Here is a 17,294-nt window from a genome sequence, read left to right as displayed (position 1 = left end):
TCTTACTTCTGGCCTATCTTTAAATCACTACTCCTTCTCTTTGAAACCCCTATTTGATTTTTTGACACCACTCTGATTTGCCTCCTATTTCTCAGTTAAGCTTCTCGTAAATGCTGCACTTTCAAAAAAAAATTATTTATTTTATTTATTTATTTTTGGCTGCATTGGGTCTTTGTTGCTGCATGTGGGCTTTCTCTAGTTGTGGCAAGCAGGGGCTACTCTTCGTTGCGATGCGGGCTTCTCCTTGCAGTGGCTTCTGTTGTTGTGGAGCATGGGCTCATGGGCTCTAGGTGTGCGGGCTTCAGTAGTTGTGGCTCTTGGGATCTAGAGCACAGGCTCAATAGTTGTGGCGCACGGGCTTAGTTGCTCCCGGCATGTGGGATCTTCCCAGACCAGGGCTCGAACCCGTGTCCCCTGTATCGGCAGGTGGATTCTTAACCACTGCACCACCAGGGAAGTCCCTTAAATGCTGCATTTTATTTATTCTTCTTATTATTTTTTTTGTGTGTGTGTGGCATGGGGGCGTCTTACTGCTGTGGCCTCTCCCATTGCAGAGCACAGGCTCCGGACACGCAGGCTCAGCGGCCATGGCTCACGGGCCCAGCCGCTCTGCGGCATGTGGGATCTTCCCGGACCGGGACACGAACCTGTGTCCCCTGCATCGGCAGGCGGATTCTCAACCACTGTACCACCAGGGGAGCCCCCAATGCTGCCTTTTCAATGTTGGTCTAATTCCAGGTCTGAGCTCCCTTTCCAAGTGATATCATCCATCCACCTCTAGTCCTTACCTAAGCCTTTAATTACCACCTATATCCTAATGGTTCCTAAATCTCAGTAACTGCTTAGAGTGTTTTTCTTCCTGTACCTCAAATTTTAAATATTCCTCTTCAGAACAGTTCCATTTGGTTGTATGGTGCCATCATTCAATCTGGGAATTCTTATTAGATTCTAGTTCTCTCTTACTCTAATCTGTTGCCAAGTTAAACTGAGTTCACATTTGAATATATCTTGAGTCCACCTTATTCTCATACTCACTGTTACATATAGGCAGTAAAACATGGTGGTTAAGACCATGGTCTCAAGAACCACAATGCCTGGGTTTGAATGCCTGGGTTTTAAGTTCCTCCACTTAGTAGCTAGGTGGCCTTTGAGCAAGTTACCTAACCTCTGTGTCGTCTGTAAAATGGGAATAGCAATACTATCTACTTCATAGGGTTATTATGATAACTTATTAGCAAATGTATGAAAAATGCTGAGAATGGTGTCTGGTTTATGAGTGTATCTTATTATTACCTGCCCATCCATGCCCACACCTGCCTTCATCACGGGTTACTACAGTAGCTTTCTGTTCCACCTGCTTCTCTGTTGCTTGTATTCACTAGAGCATGGCTTCCAAAGCAGTGGTTCTAAAAGTGTGGCTCCTGGACCCATAGTATTAACATCACCTGGGAATTGGTTGCAATTCAAATTCTCAGGCTCCATCCCAGATCTTCTGAATCAAAAACTCTGGAGATGGCACCCAAAAATTTCCAGGTGATTCTGATGGACCCTAAGGCCTGAGAAGCAAAGTTACTAAGGGTTGGTAAACTAAGGGTCACAGGCCAAATCCAGTCTGCTGCCTGTTTTTGTAAATAAAGTTTTATTGGAATGCAGCCATAGCCATACATTTCCATATTATCAATGGCTGCTTACTGCTACAATAGCAGAGTTCAATTGTGTACTTGTAACAGAGACCATATGAATTGCAAAGCTTAAAATATTTACTGTCTTTACAGAGAAAGTTTGTTGACTCCTGGCCACAGGATAAGTCCAAACCTCTCATGTAGCATACAAAGTTCTTTATTAATGGTGCCCGTCTACCTTTATAGACTTATCTCTATTGTTCTCCCGTACATACTCTGAGCTCTAGCTTTAATTACAGTTCCCAAATATGCTTTTCTGAAACTTTTGTCCTTTTGCACAGTGCTGATATTTCTGCATGTAATCCCTTTTCTCTTTTTTTTTGCCTCCGGTTGGAGGGTGGATCAGTTCATTACTTTGGAAACTGGTACATAAAGAGAAAGAATTGAACATTTATCTTGTCTTTACTATATAAACCGTATAACTTGGTAAAAATAGTACATATGGGGCACGGTTTTCTTTCTGAAGAATTCTAGCTCACAAATGAAGAAGGAATGATAGAGTAATACATTTTGTAATTGCTAATGAATTAATGGATCTGGCATTCATCATTAATAGATGTTAACATCACCAAAAAAAGAGAGAAGCAGACATTACCTGCCTCACGATGAAAACACACCTCCTCCTATGTAGAAGTCTTGGCAAATAAAAAACATGCCCCAAACCTGATTACATCTCTAGATCTAGATCCAACTAGTAAATTTATGGGAAATACAGAGGAACATTTTGAACCACACAAGGGAAATGCAATTAGCAAGATTTGGACTGTGGGAACCTCTATAGGACAAATGATTCAGTTCCTTCAACAAGTAAATTGTATGGAGAAAAAAAGAGATACAAGGGGAACCTCTGAATTAAAAGAGATTCAAGAAACATATTAACCACTTATAATATATGGAATGTTGGATCCTGACTCAAGGAAACAAACTGTAAGGAAAAAACAAACAACAAATCAATAATGACATTTATGAAACAATTAGAAATTTGAACGAAGGCCAGATAATAAATGATATTAAGGAGTTGTTATGGTGTGATGATATTGTGTTTATGTTTTAAAAAATAGCACTTATTTTTTAGAGATGCATATCAGAATACGGGAGGGGAGAAGAGTTGGGTATAGATGAAATAAAATTGACTATGAGTTGATAATTGTTGAAGCTGAGTGATGAGTACATGGGAAATCATTATATCGTGTTTATTTTTGTGTTAATTTGAAATTCTCTACAGTAAGAGTTAAAAAAAAAAAATGATAATATAGAGGATTTGAATAACATTTACAGTAGCCAGGACATGGAAGCAACCTAAGTGTCCATCGACAGACGAATGGATAAAGAAGATGTGGTACATACATACAATGGAGTATTATTCAGCCATAAAAAGGAACGAAATTGGGTCATTTGTAGAGATGTGGATGGATCTAGAGACTGTCCTACAGAGTGAAGTAAGTCAGAAAGAAAAAAACAAATACCGTATATTAACGCATATATGTGGAATCTAGAAAAATGGTACAGATGAACCAGTTTGCAGGGCAGAAATTGAGACACAGATGTAGAGAACAAATGTATGGACACGAAGCAGGGAAAGCAGAGGCGCGTGTGCGTGGTGGTGTGATGAACTGGGAGACTGGGATTGACATGTATACACTGATGTGTATAAAATGGATGACTAATAAGGACCTGCTGTATAAAAAAATAAATTAAAAAAAAGAGTTAAAAAATAAATGATAATATAGAGGATTTGAATAACATGGGAAAATATGATTATAAATGTGAACTTTTTTTTTTTCTTAAAAATGAAGGTCGTATAACCAAAGCAATCTTAGGAAGTTACAAAGAGATTTCTTTCTTGTAAAATTCCTGCATAATAATTCATGAAATTTCATTTAGAATGTATTTCACATATAATTTTTCTCAGTTTTGGTCCAAAACCTTTTACATTTTAAACTAATAAGGCACCAAATAATTTTAATATTTAATATACAAATGAACAGAATTATTTGCTTTAATGTTAACTTTATGGATTTTGTGTTTAGAATAGAAACCTATCAAAGTTATGTCTATTGTTTTATAACTTTCCATGGCTAAAGTGATAGAAGAGCTCCCACCATTCCAGGAGGCTAAAGCAAGAGTTCTGACTCATAGTAAAAGGCAAAAGACTCTGTGTGTGTGTGTGTGTGTGTGTGTGTGTGTGTGTTGGGGTTGTGGGTGTGGAGGAGTGTGTTTCTGTGTACCTAGCCTGACAAGATGAAACACTTATTCCTGGTAGTCAGTTTTATAAAGGAAACACCGTTGAGCTTTTCATGCCTAACAGAGTCCATTTAAGATCAACTGGTCAAGGTTACTTCAGAAAGAGTTAGAGTACACACAGACTATTTGTAAATTACTTCCTGTCCCGAAATGCCCAACTTTATTCTTCCACACCTATGTTCATATTTTAATTTCACTGAATCTTTGAATTCTAATTAGTTTGGTTAGAAGCATGGGACTAGAACATTCACAAGTTGACAATCCTTTATGCAGTGAATCAAGTTAAATCTTACAACTCCTCTCATAAATTTCTACAAACTATGTTCACCAGTGATTCCCAAATCCAGCTACCTATCAGAATCTCTTTGGAATCTTGTATTTATTTTATTTTATTTTTATATTTTACTGAAGTATAGTTGATGTACGATCTTATATAAGTTACAGGTTTATAATATAATGATTCATAATTTTTAAAGGTTATACTCCACTTATAGTTATTATAAAAATTGGCTATACTCCCTGTGTTGTACAATATATCCTTGTAGTTTATTTTATACATAATACTTTGTACCTCTTAATCTTCTACTCTTATATTGCCCCTCCCTCCTTCCCTCTCCCCACTGGTAACCACTAGTTTGTTCTCTATGTCTATGAGTCTATTTCTTTTTTGTTATATTCACTGGTTTGTTGTATTTTTTAGATTCTTCATATAAGTGATATCATACAGCATTTGTCTTTCTCTGACTTATTTTGTTTAGCATAATACCCTCCAAGTCCATCCATGTTGTTGTATATCGCAAAATTTCATTCTTTTTTATGGCTGAGTAGTATTCTACTGTATGTATATGTGTGTGTGTGTATGTGCATATATATATGTATATATACGCACACACACACACACACACACACACACACACACATCTTCTTTATCCATTCATCTGCTGATGGACACTTAGGTTGCTTCCATACCTTGGCAATTATAAATAATGCTGCTATGAACACTGGGGTGCATACATCTTTTCAAATTAGTGTTTTTGTGGGAAGCTTTTAAATATACAGATCCCTAGGCTGACTCAGAATGTTGAGGTCACAGAGAATGAGATAGAGATCTGAATTTTATATTTCCCAGATGGTTTATGGATTAGCATTAGAGAACTGCTGATTTAAAGGATTTTCTTATCTTCCAAATTAATGACTACAAAATAACACAATATAAAACACTACACCCACCTAAAGAAAATTTATATAGAGAAATTAAGGTTAACTAAAGCCTTAAAAAAAGAATTAATGTCTTACCCTTGAGGCTCTTGGACAGTCTTGTTCTCTACTTTTTGTTCACATTCTTTTATCATGGAAGTTAAAATAACCTGATTCAAAAAAAATGACTTTAGAGAAATACTGTTAACATAGTAAAATGCTACAGTTTAAAGTTTTTAATTGAATTTTTAAAATTCCCATAAGCTAATATGTTTACTAAAAATTGAAAATTTTGGCAGTTACTTTGTTAAAGGAATTCACATTGGATTGCTAGACTAGGTACCAAAATAGCTTTAAAAGATCTCAATCGTATAACTTAATAATTCACTTTGATTTTCACTAACCTTCCTTCTGAGTCTGATTCCATTCTCCCTTAGCTTTCCCCACTATCTAATGTTAAAAGTAAAATTTATATACATCTATACATTTAACAAATACACATACCATGGTCAGACATATTTTCCCAGTAAAAGCTGTTCTGTCCCTTGTCCCTTGCTTTTTCCAGGTTGCAAAAAGCAAGATGCTCTATTTTAAAGTCTAGGGCAGAGACCAGATATAGATCTGTGGTCACTACAACTGGGGAGACAATGAGTGTCTAAGAGTTGCTATCACTCTTGCGGGGAGACTGAGTGAGTAATGGAAAGGGTGGAGGGATGGGAGCTGCTGCCCCAAGTGCTGGCACCCACACCAGAAACCAAATGGCCCTTCTGAATTTTCTTGGCCCATGTTGGTGCATGGAGGTCACTAGACAACAAACTTATTGTCACCCTCTACGTGCTAGGCATGTTTTTAGACACAGAGGATGTAGCAAATAGACAACATTCCCTCCTTGTGGAGAGCTTATGTCCCTTTGTTATAGACAACAAACACAAAAAATAAGTAAATCATATAGCATATTACAAAGTGATAAGGGCTTTGGAAAGAACACTGAGCGAGATAAGGGGTATAGAAGGCCAAAGTGAAGAATATTACAATTTACATGGAGGTGTTCTAAGCAGGTTTCATGGAGAGGATGATATTTAAGCAAGAACCTGAGGGACATGAGGAGTAAGTGTGTGAGACCCTGGTTAGAGGCTGAGCAAAGACTCTAGGTGGGAGTATGTCTATTGTATTCTAAGCCTGGAAGCCAGAGTGGTGGGTGCAGAGTGAGCAAGGGAGAAGGGAGAAGGTGAGGCCCGGGAGGTAAGGAGGAAGGAGCCGGGTCCTCTAGTGCCTTGCAGATTATGGTAAAGACTCTTGATTTTTTAATGTTTTCCCACTCTCTCATCTGACAGATTACAGATTTCGTTTGTTTGGCTATTTTCTTTTGCATCAGTGTTTTTTTGGGAGAGTTTTTGTACTTTCTCTTCCGCTCCCTGTATTGTCTGTTCCCTCCAGTATCCTTTTTCTTGTGTGTATGTTTTCATCTCTGTCTTTGATGTCAGAGGCTTTTCTCAAATGGTTGGTGATCCTGGGATATCCACTAAAGACTGAGGTACTAAAACGTTGATTAGAATCTCTTCATGCATGAGTAAATTCACTTTAAGGTGACTCTGGCACAAACTTTCTGCCAATCTTTTTTTCCCTGCAAATATAATTCTGGCTGCCACCCCATTCCTGGAGCCAAGAAGAAGAAAGGTAATGAGGTTTCTAATGACTAACTATACCTTTGACTTAATTTCCCTCCTTTCATTATAGCACCTTATTCCTGCTCTCAGCTAGGCCTGATATCTCAAGTCTAGAAAGGAAAGCTCCAGTCTTCCACCAAGGTTCAAAAGGGAATCTGGGAGTCTGATCCTTTCAAAAACTTTTAACCACTCCCCCTATTTTCCGTCCCACCCTACACTAATGGAAGGTAGTGAAAATAAGGCTTCTAATTTGTTCTATTCTACAAGTAGCCTTCATTTTCGATGCAAAAATCCTGAACAGAATACTAGCAAACTGAATCTACCTTCATATAAAAGGAATTATATACCATAACCAAGTGGGATTTATTGCAGTAGGGCAAAGGTTGCTTTAACATATAAAAATCCATTAATAGAAAACATTGTAAGAGAATAAAAAACCACAACCATGTAATCATCTCAACTGACGCATTTGACAATATTCAACACCCCTTCATGATAAAAATACTCAAGCAACTAGCAAAAAAAGCGAACTTCCTCAGGCTGATAAAGGGAATCTATAAAATATACAAAGCAAAAATTGAGAAAACTGAAAGGAGAAAGGCGCAACTCGCAATCATAATTTTAACATGTCTTTCAATAGCTGATAGAACAAGCAGATTACAAAAAGCTAATACAAATATAAGAGAACTGACTCATAAAATTAACTACCTTTACCTTATGAAACAAAATCCATGGATCAATAAAAATATAATGGAAATGAGAATCTAATTTGAACTAAATGATAACAAAGCTACAATGCAGTAAAAGGGATGTGGCTAAAGGAACGCTTAGAGCCTTAAATTTATGTATCGGAAAAGAAGAAAAGTTAACAAGTAAATAATCTAAGCCTCCTCCTTTAGGAGTTAGAAAAACAGAAAAAAAAAACCTAAAGAAAGCAGAAGGAAATAAAGATGAAAATAGAAATCAATGAAACTAACACATAGAGAAAAGTCAAAACAGCCAAAAGTTCAATATTTGAAAAGGTTAATAAAATTGATAAACCCCTATCAAAACTATTTTAAAAAGAAAGCAAGAAACAAATTGATATCAGAAGTAAAAGAGGGATAGCAATATAATAGATCTTACAGTAAGGAAAAGGGAAAAAAATAAAAGTATTACACAAGAATCTATTATTTACAGGTGACTTTTCTACACTTGAAACTTATAAAAAATCCAGTGACATTTTGTTATTAGAATTAATAATGAAGTTTCTCAGGTTGGCCAGACATAAGTTCAACATACAAAAGTTGTATTATTTCTATACATCAGCAAGAAAGGGTTAAAAAACATATAATCCTAAAAAAGGTAGCATTATAACATTATAGATATAAAGTGACAGTTTTTTCAAACAAAGTTATAAAACTTTATTAAAAGACATTAAAGGAGATCTAAATAAATATAAGATATAGTATGTTCTGGATAGGAAGACTCAAAATCATGAAGTTGATGTCTCTCCCAATTAATTTATAGAATCAACTCAATTTCGATCAGAATCTCAACGAGATCTTTCTTGGAGTCTCATAAGATAATGCTAAAATTTACATAAAAACGCTAAGGGTCATGAACAGTTCTAAAAAAGGACAGGGTGCTGGACTTGCCCTATTAGATTTTAGGACTTTTTAACAAGGCAACTGTAATGAAGCCAGGGTATCAATGTTACAATAATTGAGAAAGAGACCAGTGGAAAAGGATGTTCCCTAATAACAGACACATGCATGCAAGGAAACATCATCTATGATAGAGGTGGCACTGCCAATCAGTATAGACATGATGCACTGTTCAATAAACAATAATGGGACAATTGGTTATCCATATAGAAAAAAATGTAACTTAAGCACTACCTCACATCATACATAAAAACTAATTTTAGATGGATTAAGAATTTTATTGTGAAAATACAACTTTAAACATTTTTAGAAGTATAGGAGATCACGTCATGGAAAAGATCAATCAATCTATTAAAAAATTAAAAATGAGTGTTCAAACGGGCCAAAAATGTGAAAAAACATCAAAAATTGGAAAAAGGTATTCATAAAACACAAAACTGACTGAATACTGATATTCCAATTATATAACAAACTTCAAGGAAATAATAGGAAAAAAGACAACCCAAAGTGGGAAAAATGGGCAAAAAACCTAAAAAGGCTTTGATGTTAGTGAACATACAAAGAATTCTCAAGTTTGACAATAATCAGGGAAATGCAAATGAAAACCATAATGATATACCACTTTATATCTACTGAATTTAAAAAGTCTAAGAATACCAAGTGTTGACAAAGATATGGATGAAAAGGCTACATGCTCCTGCATGCTCCTATCAGGTCTGAAAAGTGTCCTTTCGGTGCAGCACTTTGATCAGTAGTGATCGTAGAGACAGACGTTTTGTTGGATTACTGTGATGGTAATGAATACGACGTACCAACAGACAGTGTGAAAGCTGAGAGTGGGGGTGTACACTGCTGGGAGGAAACAAAGATATGAGGGAGGGATGAAGGGGAGAGTTTGTGTTTGTTTTGATTTGTGTAGGAGGGAAGAGTCAAACACAATAATAGGGTAAAGAAAAGCTGCTAGAAAAACAGGCTGAAGATTTAGAATAGGAAATAAATGACAAACAGGGTTTTGGAGAATACAGGAAGACAAATAGAATGAAAAGAGTTATGAGGAAATGGAGAGAGAAAATAGAAACTTTGCTTCTAAGAAAGTTAATGGTCAGAGACAATACTGTACAGCATTTTATAGATAAAAAGCATTTCACATGCATTCTCTTACTAAATTCTAATTATATTCAGTGAAGGACAGTACATTATTCCTACTTTAGAGAATTAAACAGAAGCTCAAACATGTTGAAGGAGTGGCTTAAGATCTCATAGCTAGTAAATAAATCCATAAAATGACACTGAACTAGACTTTAAAAAATCAGGCACAGCATATCATAATCACACCTCATATGGAGAGGAATGAGAGTCTATATAGGAGATATTAAAACACATGAACATGGCACTGATAATCACAGTGGCTTAATCATGATAGTAGCTTACCTCATGCTCTGGAGAAAGATGTTCCATGTCAATTCGTAAACATCTGAGACCAGGTAAGAAGTGATTAACCATTAAATCCTCTGAAATGACTTGAGATGAGGTAGTTAAGGAGATTAAAAAAAAAAACCAAACTGGTATATCCAACAGAACAACAGAAGAATATAGAAGAAGCAGATCTCTTAAATGCTGCCTATGGCATGCTGATCACTTAGAGCAAACAGGCTTCCGTCAAGCACGATCTGTATTTGTTGAGTTAGTTACTTGTCAAGAGGCAACTGTGTTTATTCCCACAAATCTCTTTATGTCAGTGGCATTGATTATTATAACAGCACATAATTTAATTACATGGTAGGTAAACATATGAAATAATAAGGGTGAAAATTAAATCATGAAATTTAATTGGATGTTTAAATGAGTATGAAAAGTAAAAAAATTAATGTTTCCATGACAACTAAGTTGAAAGTTTCAGAAAAAATTGATAAAGGCCAATTGCTTAAAACACTGCTGCTTGGATACATATAGCTGATTCACTTTGTTAAATAGCAGAAACTAACACAACATTGTAAAGCAATTATACTCCAATAAAGATGTTTAAAAAAATTGCTGCTTAATTATGTATATAAGACAACTGTAAATATATACATATTTAAATATAAAGAAAAATATAAAAATCTAGAAAAATTCAGTACCCAGTATCAGAAATGTTTCTGGATTCTCTTTAAAGAAACTTAAGCTAAAATTCATAGACAATTATATTACGAATGTGTTCACCTAAGAAAGCTGATATTTAATTCTAATCAGCAGACACACAAAAGAAATGCCTCAGTCCTACATCAAAAGATTGGTAAAAGAAATTACATTTATGTGTTTAAGTTAAAAGAAGTTATCTTAGGTATACACCATTTTCCTGATTTCTTACTTTAACCATTCTGTTAAACTGACCCACACTGGTCCTCATTGAATTGGGCAAGAGAGCTTTTGCTGTGATAAGTTTAGTACTACTTATATTTCCTAGTCATATGAGTTTTAGTTGATTATATGACATTGAAAGGAGTCAGGAAAGCAGATGCATTTCTCACACAATTCACCTTGTTTATCCACATCGCTTCTGACACTCTCACCTATTATAGTTGTGAGCCATCTAAAAATATTTCTTATTTAATATTATACCATATTAAAGTGAAAAATGCCAGTAAATGAGTTCCTTTATAAAGATGAGTTAGTCTTTCTGAAAAAAATAATAAATTATATTAAGTAAAAAAATCCATATAACTACTGCCTTAAAAATATAGTTATAAATAAACACTATTTGTAAATAAAACTCCTATAATTGAGTGACTTATAAATAGGCAGTTATAAAAATATAGACATCATTTGGTTGAACCAAATCCCTATAGATGTACAAAGTTCTACAACCTAATGGCTATGTAGTTTTATTTTCTGGGTATAGGAAAAGTATCACCTAGATATATCTGTGAGTGACCTTTGGATTAGAGAAAGGTCTCTGATCTAGAGAAATCTGAGCATGGATTGAGAAACTGAAAATGGCCTTACTTGGAGGTAAGAGGGAAGACACTTTCCTTCTCCTCTCTCTCTACCCACTGTTTGGTCCTTTTCCCCCATGGAACCCCACAATCTTTCTTAGGGGATGGAAACTTAGAGATCATTTAGTCCTATCTGATGTTAGGAATCACCTCTACCTCATCTGTGAATGGTGGTCATAAAGCCTCTGACTGCTAACAATGACAGGACATTCAGTTTTGTAAGACAGATCATTGCATTTTTAGAGAGCTCAATTTGAAAGTTTTTCTTATAAACACAGTAGGCCTCTCCATGACCTCTGCTTGTTAGTGTTTGCTCTGCACTTTAGTTACACAAGCGTGCTTAACCTTTTTTCTATATAACAACCTTTAAAATAATTCTCAAATTATCTTTTCATCCCTAAACCATCTTTTCCAGGCTAAACATTTCTAAATTCCTTCAGATTTTTCTTAAACATGATTTCTTGACTTAATACCATGCCAAACGTTAAATTACATAGATTTCCTATGTTCCTATTGAAATACGATGTCGTGCTGAAAGGAATACTCTTGTGTTCTATCAGCTCGTAATTCAATAGAACAGCAGAACAGATATGGACAATGTGATTTTATTAGTGGCCATAACCACCCTGTTGACACAAGTACAAGTTCTGACTCATGGAGAACTAACGCTTTTAGTACGTGAACAGGGTCTATTGTTAAGATGGTTCTTCCCCTTACTGTGCTGTTATAAAGACTTTTTACTGTATTTTCTCTAGTAATATTCTGTACATACCTAAATACACAATAATATTCCTTCTATACAGACTTCTATGCTCTTCAGCAACCACTGCTTAGTCCATTTGAAAATTAGGTTAACAGAGCTAAAATTTTTAATCTTTTGACTTTCTCATTTTCCTTGAGGCATATTCCTTTAGAAACTCTGCCATATAAAATTACACACAACTCTTCACTTAAGTTTGTAAACATTTACTTTCGCAAAGTTTAGGGAATAGGTATAAGCGTATCAATGTTTTCTTTCTTTGACATGCCAAACTCTGACATGCCATTATTACTTTCTTGTAAAGGTCCTGTCACTTCTCCATTACTAAAGAGTCCTTTCTTGCTAATTCAGAATTATCACTTCCTCTTTTTGCTTCCTCTATCTTCTCTAAGTTGAAAATGCCAACAAGATAAATCAGGAATGCTAGTAAGTTCTGCTTTTAGTGGAATTAAACTTATAGAAGGTATATGGTTAGTTGAGGCAAAATTATCAAAATATGGTATCTCTGCCCACTTTATGATCTATAGTATAAGAAAGTGGCTTATATCAGCCACATGAATAGGCAATTTGTAGCAGAGTCCCAAAATGAAATGCTCTCAACCACACATCAAACTTCAAGTTTTAACATTTCTAAAAGGACAAGTAGTTCCTTAACAGACAGCTCTGCATTTCTTTCTCTACCATCATTTTTTTTCTGTCAAAATCATAATTCTCTGATTATGTTGTCTAGCACATATTTTTACGGTTATATTCAAGTGTTCAGCCATTCACTCATTTTTCAATCTCTTATTTCCCCCTTTCTTGAAATATTCTGGCTTTTAATGGGAGAGCCTAAAAGCTAGAGTTTATTCTGCCCATCTTTATCTTTACTTCCTTCTTACTTTTATTTTACTAGGCCAAGGATATTAAAGAGAACATTTAACAGGATAGCTAAAGTTCACCGTTCTAGTCACAGTTTTGCTTTTAATTATAAAAAACAGAAGTCACTAATGTCTTTAAGTTTTAGTTTAGTCATTTATAAAATGTAGTGGTTGACATGGGTTAGATGATCTCTGAGCTTTCCTCCAGTTCTACCATCACTGCAAATGATTAACCACGGTGTCCCTGTATTTTTTTTAATGAGTGATATCTCTCCAAGAGATATTCACAGGATCATAAAGACAGTTAAACATTCATTAAAAATGAATGCCAGGACACATACAAGGATTCCTTTTGATTAACAGAAGCCTCAGTTATAACTCATTGCTTGCTTAGTTATATAGCTGATTAACATAGATAAAATTTTAGTCAATGTTTTTAAAACTATGGAACATATAAACACAGAAGACTTAAAGTTATCTTTTAAAATTATGAGATGGCTAGAATAAGGAGCCATCTTATGGGGCAAGTCAACTCAAATTTTTAATCTTCTACTTAACTACTTCTTAGTTAAGTTGAAGAAAAAAATTCTACTTCTCAATCTTTAACAACTGAGATTCACTGTAAGACTGATTATTAAATATAGATATACATCAATAAAGCAAGGATACAACAACAGGAAAGTGCACTGTAGGCTTCAAAAAGATGGGTAGCAATATCCAGTCTTTTAGAATCCACAATTTGTAAGTTGTTCACCAAGGCTAACTTATGCAAATGTGGTATAACAACTGAAAAAAGAAAAAGAAATTATTAATTTTAATCTAAAACATGCTTATACATTAAAAATAATTTTTCATTTTATTTTATAAAATTTTATTTTAATTCTGGATGATTTCGAAAGCTTACCCACATCCCATACTTGCTTTTTCGTACTAGGGAAGAAAGCATGTTTTTCAGAATAAAGAGTGATCTAGAATTTGGGAGAAATAGATTATAGCATGCCATTATAACCTAATTATGAGGATGTATACAGGTCATTTGGCTTCACTGCAATTCAGTTTCCCAATTTGAAAAATGAAAGCCAAATAAACAAATGTAAACAACCTACCTCTTGTGTTATTATCATCTTTATAAATAAGTTTATATAAATCTTGTATTACTGTTATTAAAAAGATAAATACAGTATACTGATTCTTTTTCAATATCAAATTATTTCACTACTTCACGAAACTATTATTAGGTTTAGTTTCTCAAATTCTTAGCAAAGACCAGTGTCAAATAGCACTGGTGGTTGAGTTTTCAAGTCACCTAATGGGCTTAATATCTTATATCTCAATGAATAGTGGAAAATTTCAAAAATACAGACAACACATTGCTAAAATAAAAGTGGTGGCCCAAGAAACAGTAACCATTTCAGTAGCACTGAGCACTCCTACTGCCTAAGATTGTGTTCTCTAAATACCATTTCCCACTAAAACCAGGGTCCCTTGCAGAAATGGCTCCAGGGTAAGTGATTATCAAATTGTTGATCACATGGTCCCATTCTAGTCCCTGCTTAGTTGGGGTACCCAAAACATGGTTCATAAGCACATACTTCTGACCAACTGTAGTGACTTCGTTCATGTTTACCTTGAGCTTGTATATGTTAAAGCCACAATCTCCTTCTAGAAAAATCTCCTGCTTCCTCAATAAACCAGTACTATAATTACAACTTTTATGCACCTTAGTAAATGGTAAAAAACCCCACACAAACTTAGGACAACAATGGCCATTTTTAGGGGACTTTTTGACTTATCAAAATTAATAACAACATACTTCAGAGGTGCTCTAGAAAAAATAAGAAGACAAAAAAACTCCAAATATTCATTGAATTCCCAATGAATTCACTGAAACTCTGATTCATTAACTGGCATGCTGAGGCCTCAACAAAATGGTGGCTCTGAGACAGTCTCTCAAAGATTCTCTATTTCATTTCTGCCCAAACATTTTGAAACTGACCTTCCTTGCACTACTTTATCTATAAACACGTGGCCTCTATTCATTCCGCTCATTCCCTGATTTCCTACACAAGCAATCCTTTCCTCAGTGTTTTCCTCAGAAACTCAACAACCACACTACATAAGATCCCTGTAAAACTGCTTAACCAGAAAACAAACCTATACAAGTTACTTTAAACTCTAGTCTACAGATAGTTAAAGGCTACAATTAAGGATCTTGCTAAATCTCAGAAGATAGAAGTTTACTAAAGAATTCAACATTTCATTATATATGTATTGTCCTGGGCTACCGCATCTGTACAAATTAATTCATTTAACTGTTAACCCCTCAGATGGAGATAAATGGTTAAAAGATTTAATAACCTAGATGTGAGTAATTCTACAACTGACCTTCGGTGGGCAAGGAAAATAGGAAATACACAACATAAGGCCACTTCTGAAGCCTTTCACTTAAGGGCAGATTGGACAAAGATTCAAAACTGCGAACAAAATAAAGATAAATCAATAGGAAACTTTATAAAAATAGATTTTTGTAAACTTTCAAAGAATATTCTGGGGTAGATCCAATAGTGAAAGTGAAGGAAATCTTGTCCTCTCTTTTTGTAAATGGGCTTAGATCTAAAATAAGGAACTTTGAAAAAAAATGATCTGGAAATGTAAAACTTCCATGTTAGAAAATCTTCAAGGTATGACTGAACATTTTCAGAGAGCCTTATAAAGTTAAAAAAGTAGAAAACAAACAAACAAAACTGTATCATGTTCTGAATAAAACAAATGGCCCCTGAGATAAAATCAGGACCAAAAGGTCCTATAATAACTAAGAGTTGGGAGAGAAAAAGGGCCACTGGAAGAACCAATGTCTTCTATTCTCTAAGAAATAGAGGGAAAAATATCCAAAAATGCCACTCCAAGGAAGACATTACCACCCAGCAATTCTTCGTTCTTTCTCTAAACTCCTAACAGGAACTGTCTATAAATACAGATGGATAACAATATAGCATCCTTGTCAATACGGGTTCTACTTCATCTACCATTAATCTTATTAATACAGGACATTAAATTCCTCAGGGTAAAGTTTTAAAGCAAAAGAGAAGCCAACTGACTGAGTAGTAAATACAGAAGAAAAAAAATTTTTTTGTCTTAAAAAAAAAAAAGTCTCGTTGTGCCAGAATGTGAAGGAAGATTGTATAAGACATACTGTGGGTATACAGTAAGTTGAAGGCTTCAGGGATAATGGTTTACTACACCTATTCAAGCAGTGGAAACTGCTATTCTCAATTTTTTCTCAAGCCAATCTTTAATTGTTATTTTGGGACCATTATGAAAAGAATATTTCTCTTTTCTATGTGATGCATAAATCTTTCTTTTGAGTGTACACAAAAAGGTTAGATCATATTCTAGACAGTTACTAACTCAACAACATGGCACCCACCAAAGACCCATTGCCTGTTCAGCCTATTCCTTGATCCAACAGCCAAGACTTATTCTCCTTGTTTCAGAGCAATTACAGACAGCCTCAAAAAAGTTAGTCAAAGCACCTGTAGAGGGTCACCTGTAAATCTGACGTTACTATGATGAGGAACTATCCCTAATGCTAATTAAAATACTAAACCTTTTTCTGTTAACTGATTGTGAAATACTGTTATTTTCTCCTCATGCTACCAACACTATTACCCATTGAAAAATAACCTTGTGGTTGTTTCTGTAGCTCAACATGTGTTCATGCCCTCAACAGACCTTTTGGACACTGCAGTCCAAATCCTGACAATATCTTTGTGGTTCATCTTAAAAATACCAGGTTAGATATGCAATAACTAGTCTATGGGAGAATCCAATTTTGTATGGAAACCAAACTGATGTAAGAAGCCAAACTTGCGGACTTTCCAAGAGCACGTCAAATTGCTAAAAATAAAAGGACTAAGGTATAACAGTGATAACTGTCATGCTTTTGGAGTAATAATTACTGGATGCTTTGATGCCACCCAAAGAAATTGTTGTCATAAAGTAAAAAGTGATATTATAGAAACTGGAGAAAATGCTTTAGCAGATCATCATGCAGATTATTTAGCAGATCAACAAGCCATGATTTAAAACAAAATAGTGGAATGGCATGCTAAGTGGAAGAAATGTATCTTTCATAAGAACATGTCTAGAAACGCATAAAAATTTCCTTAGAAATAAGAATTAAATAATAAGCTCTAAATATAATGAGCACAGTATTTTGAAATTAACAGTTAGTAAGAATTGTTTTAAAAATAACTTGAAATT

At 34.8% G+C, this 17,294-nt stretch overlaps 1 protein-coding gene across 6 annotated transcripts in view; it reads right to left on the bottom strand.

The window, feature by feature from the left end:
- Positions 1–17,294, bottom strand: part of RELCH (RAB11 binding and LisH domain, coiled-coil and HEAT repeat containing) — a gene marked incomplete at its 5' end in the record, with an annotated part of 122,022 nt that overhangs the window by 4,246 nt on the left and 100,482 nt on the right. For 5 of the 6 annotated variants that reach the window (XM_079718045.1, XM_079718046.1, XM_079718047.1 and 2 more), the window contains 3 exons: positions 5,223–5,293; positions 9,868–9,956; positions 13,701–13,817. In XM_079718045.1, coding sequence (XP_079574171.1) covers positions 5,223–5,293; positions 9,868–9,956; positions 13,701–13,817 — 277 coding nt within the window. The remainder of the gene's footprint in view (positions 1–5,222; positions 5,294–9,867; positions 9,957–13,700; positions 13,818–17,294) is intronic. The other variant, XM_079718050.1, reaches the window with a different exon arrangement.

This window comes from Hyperoodon ampullatus (assembly GCF_949752795.1).
Source record: "Hyperoodon ampullatus genome assembly, chromosome: 13".
Classification (NCBI taxonomy): Eukaryota; Metazoa; Chordata; class Mammalia; order Artiodactyla; family Ziphiidae; genus Hyperoodon; species Hyperoodon ampullatus.
The sequence above is the reverse complement of the archived record's forward strand: the minus strand, read 5'-3'. Positions and strand labels throughout refer to the sequence as shown.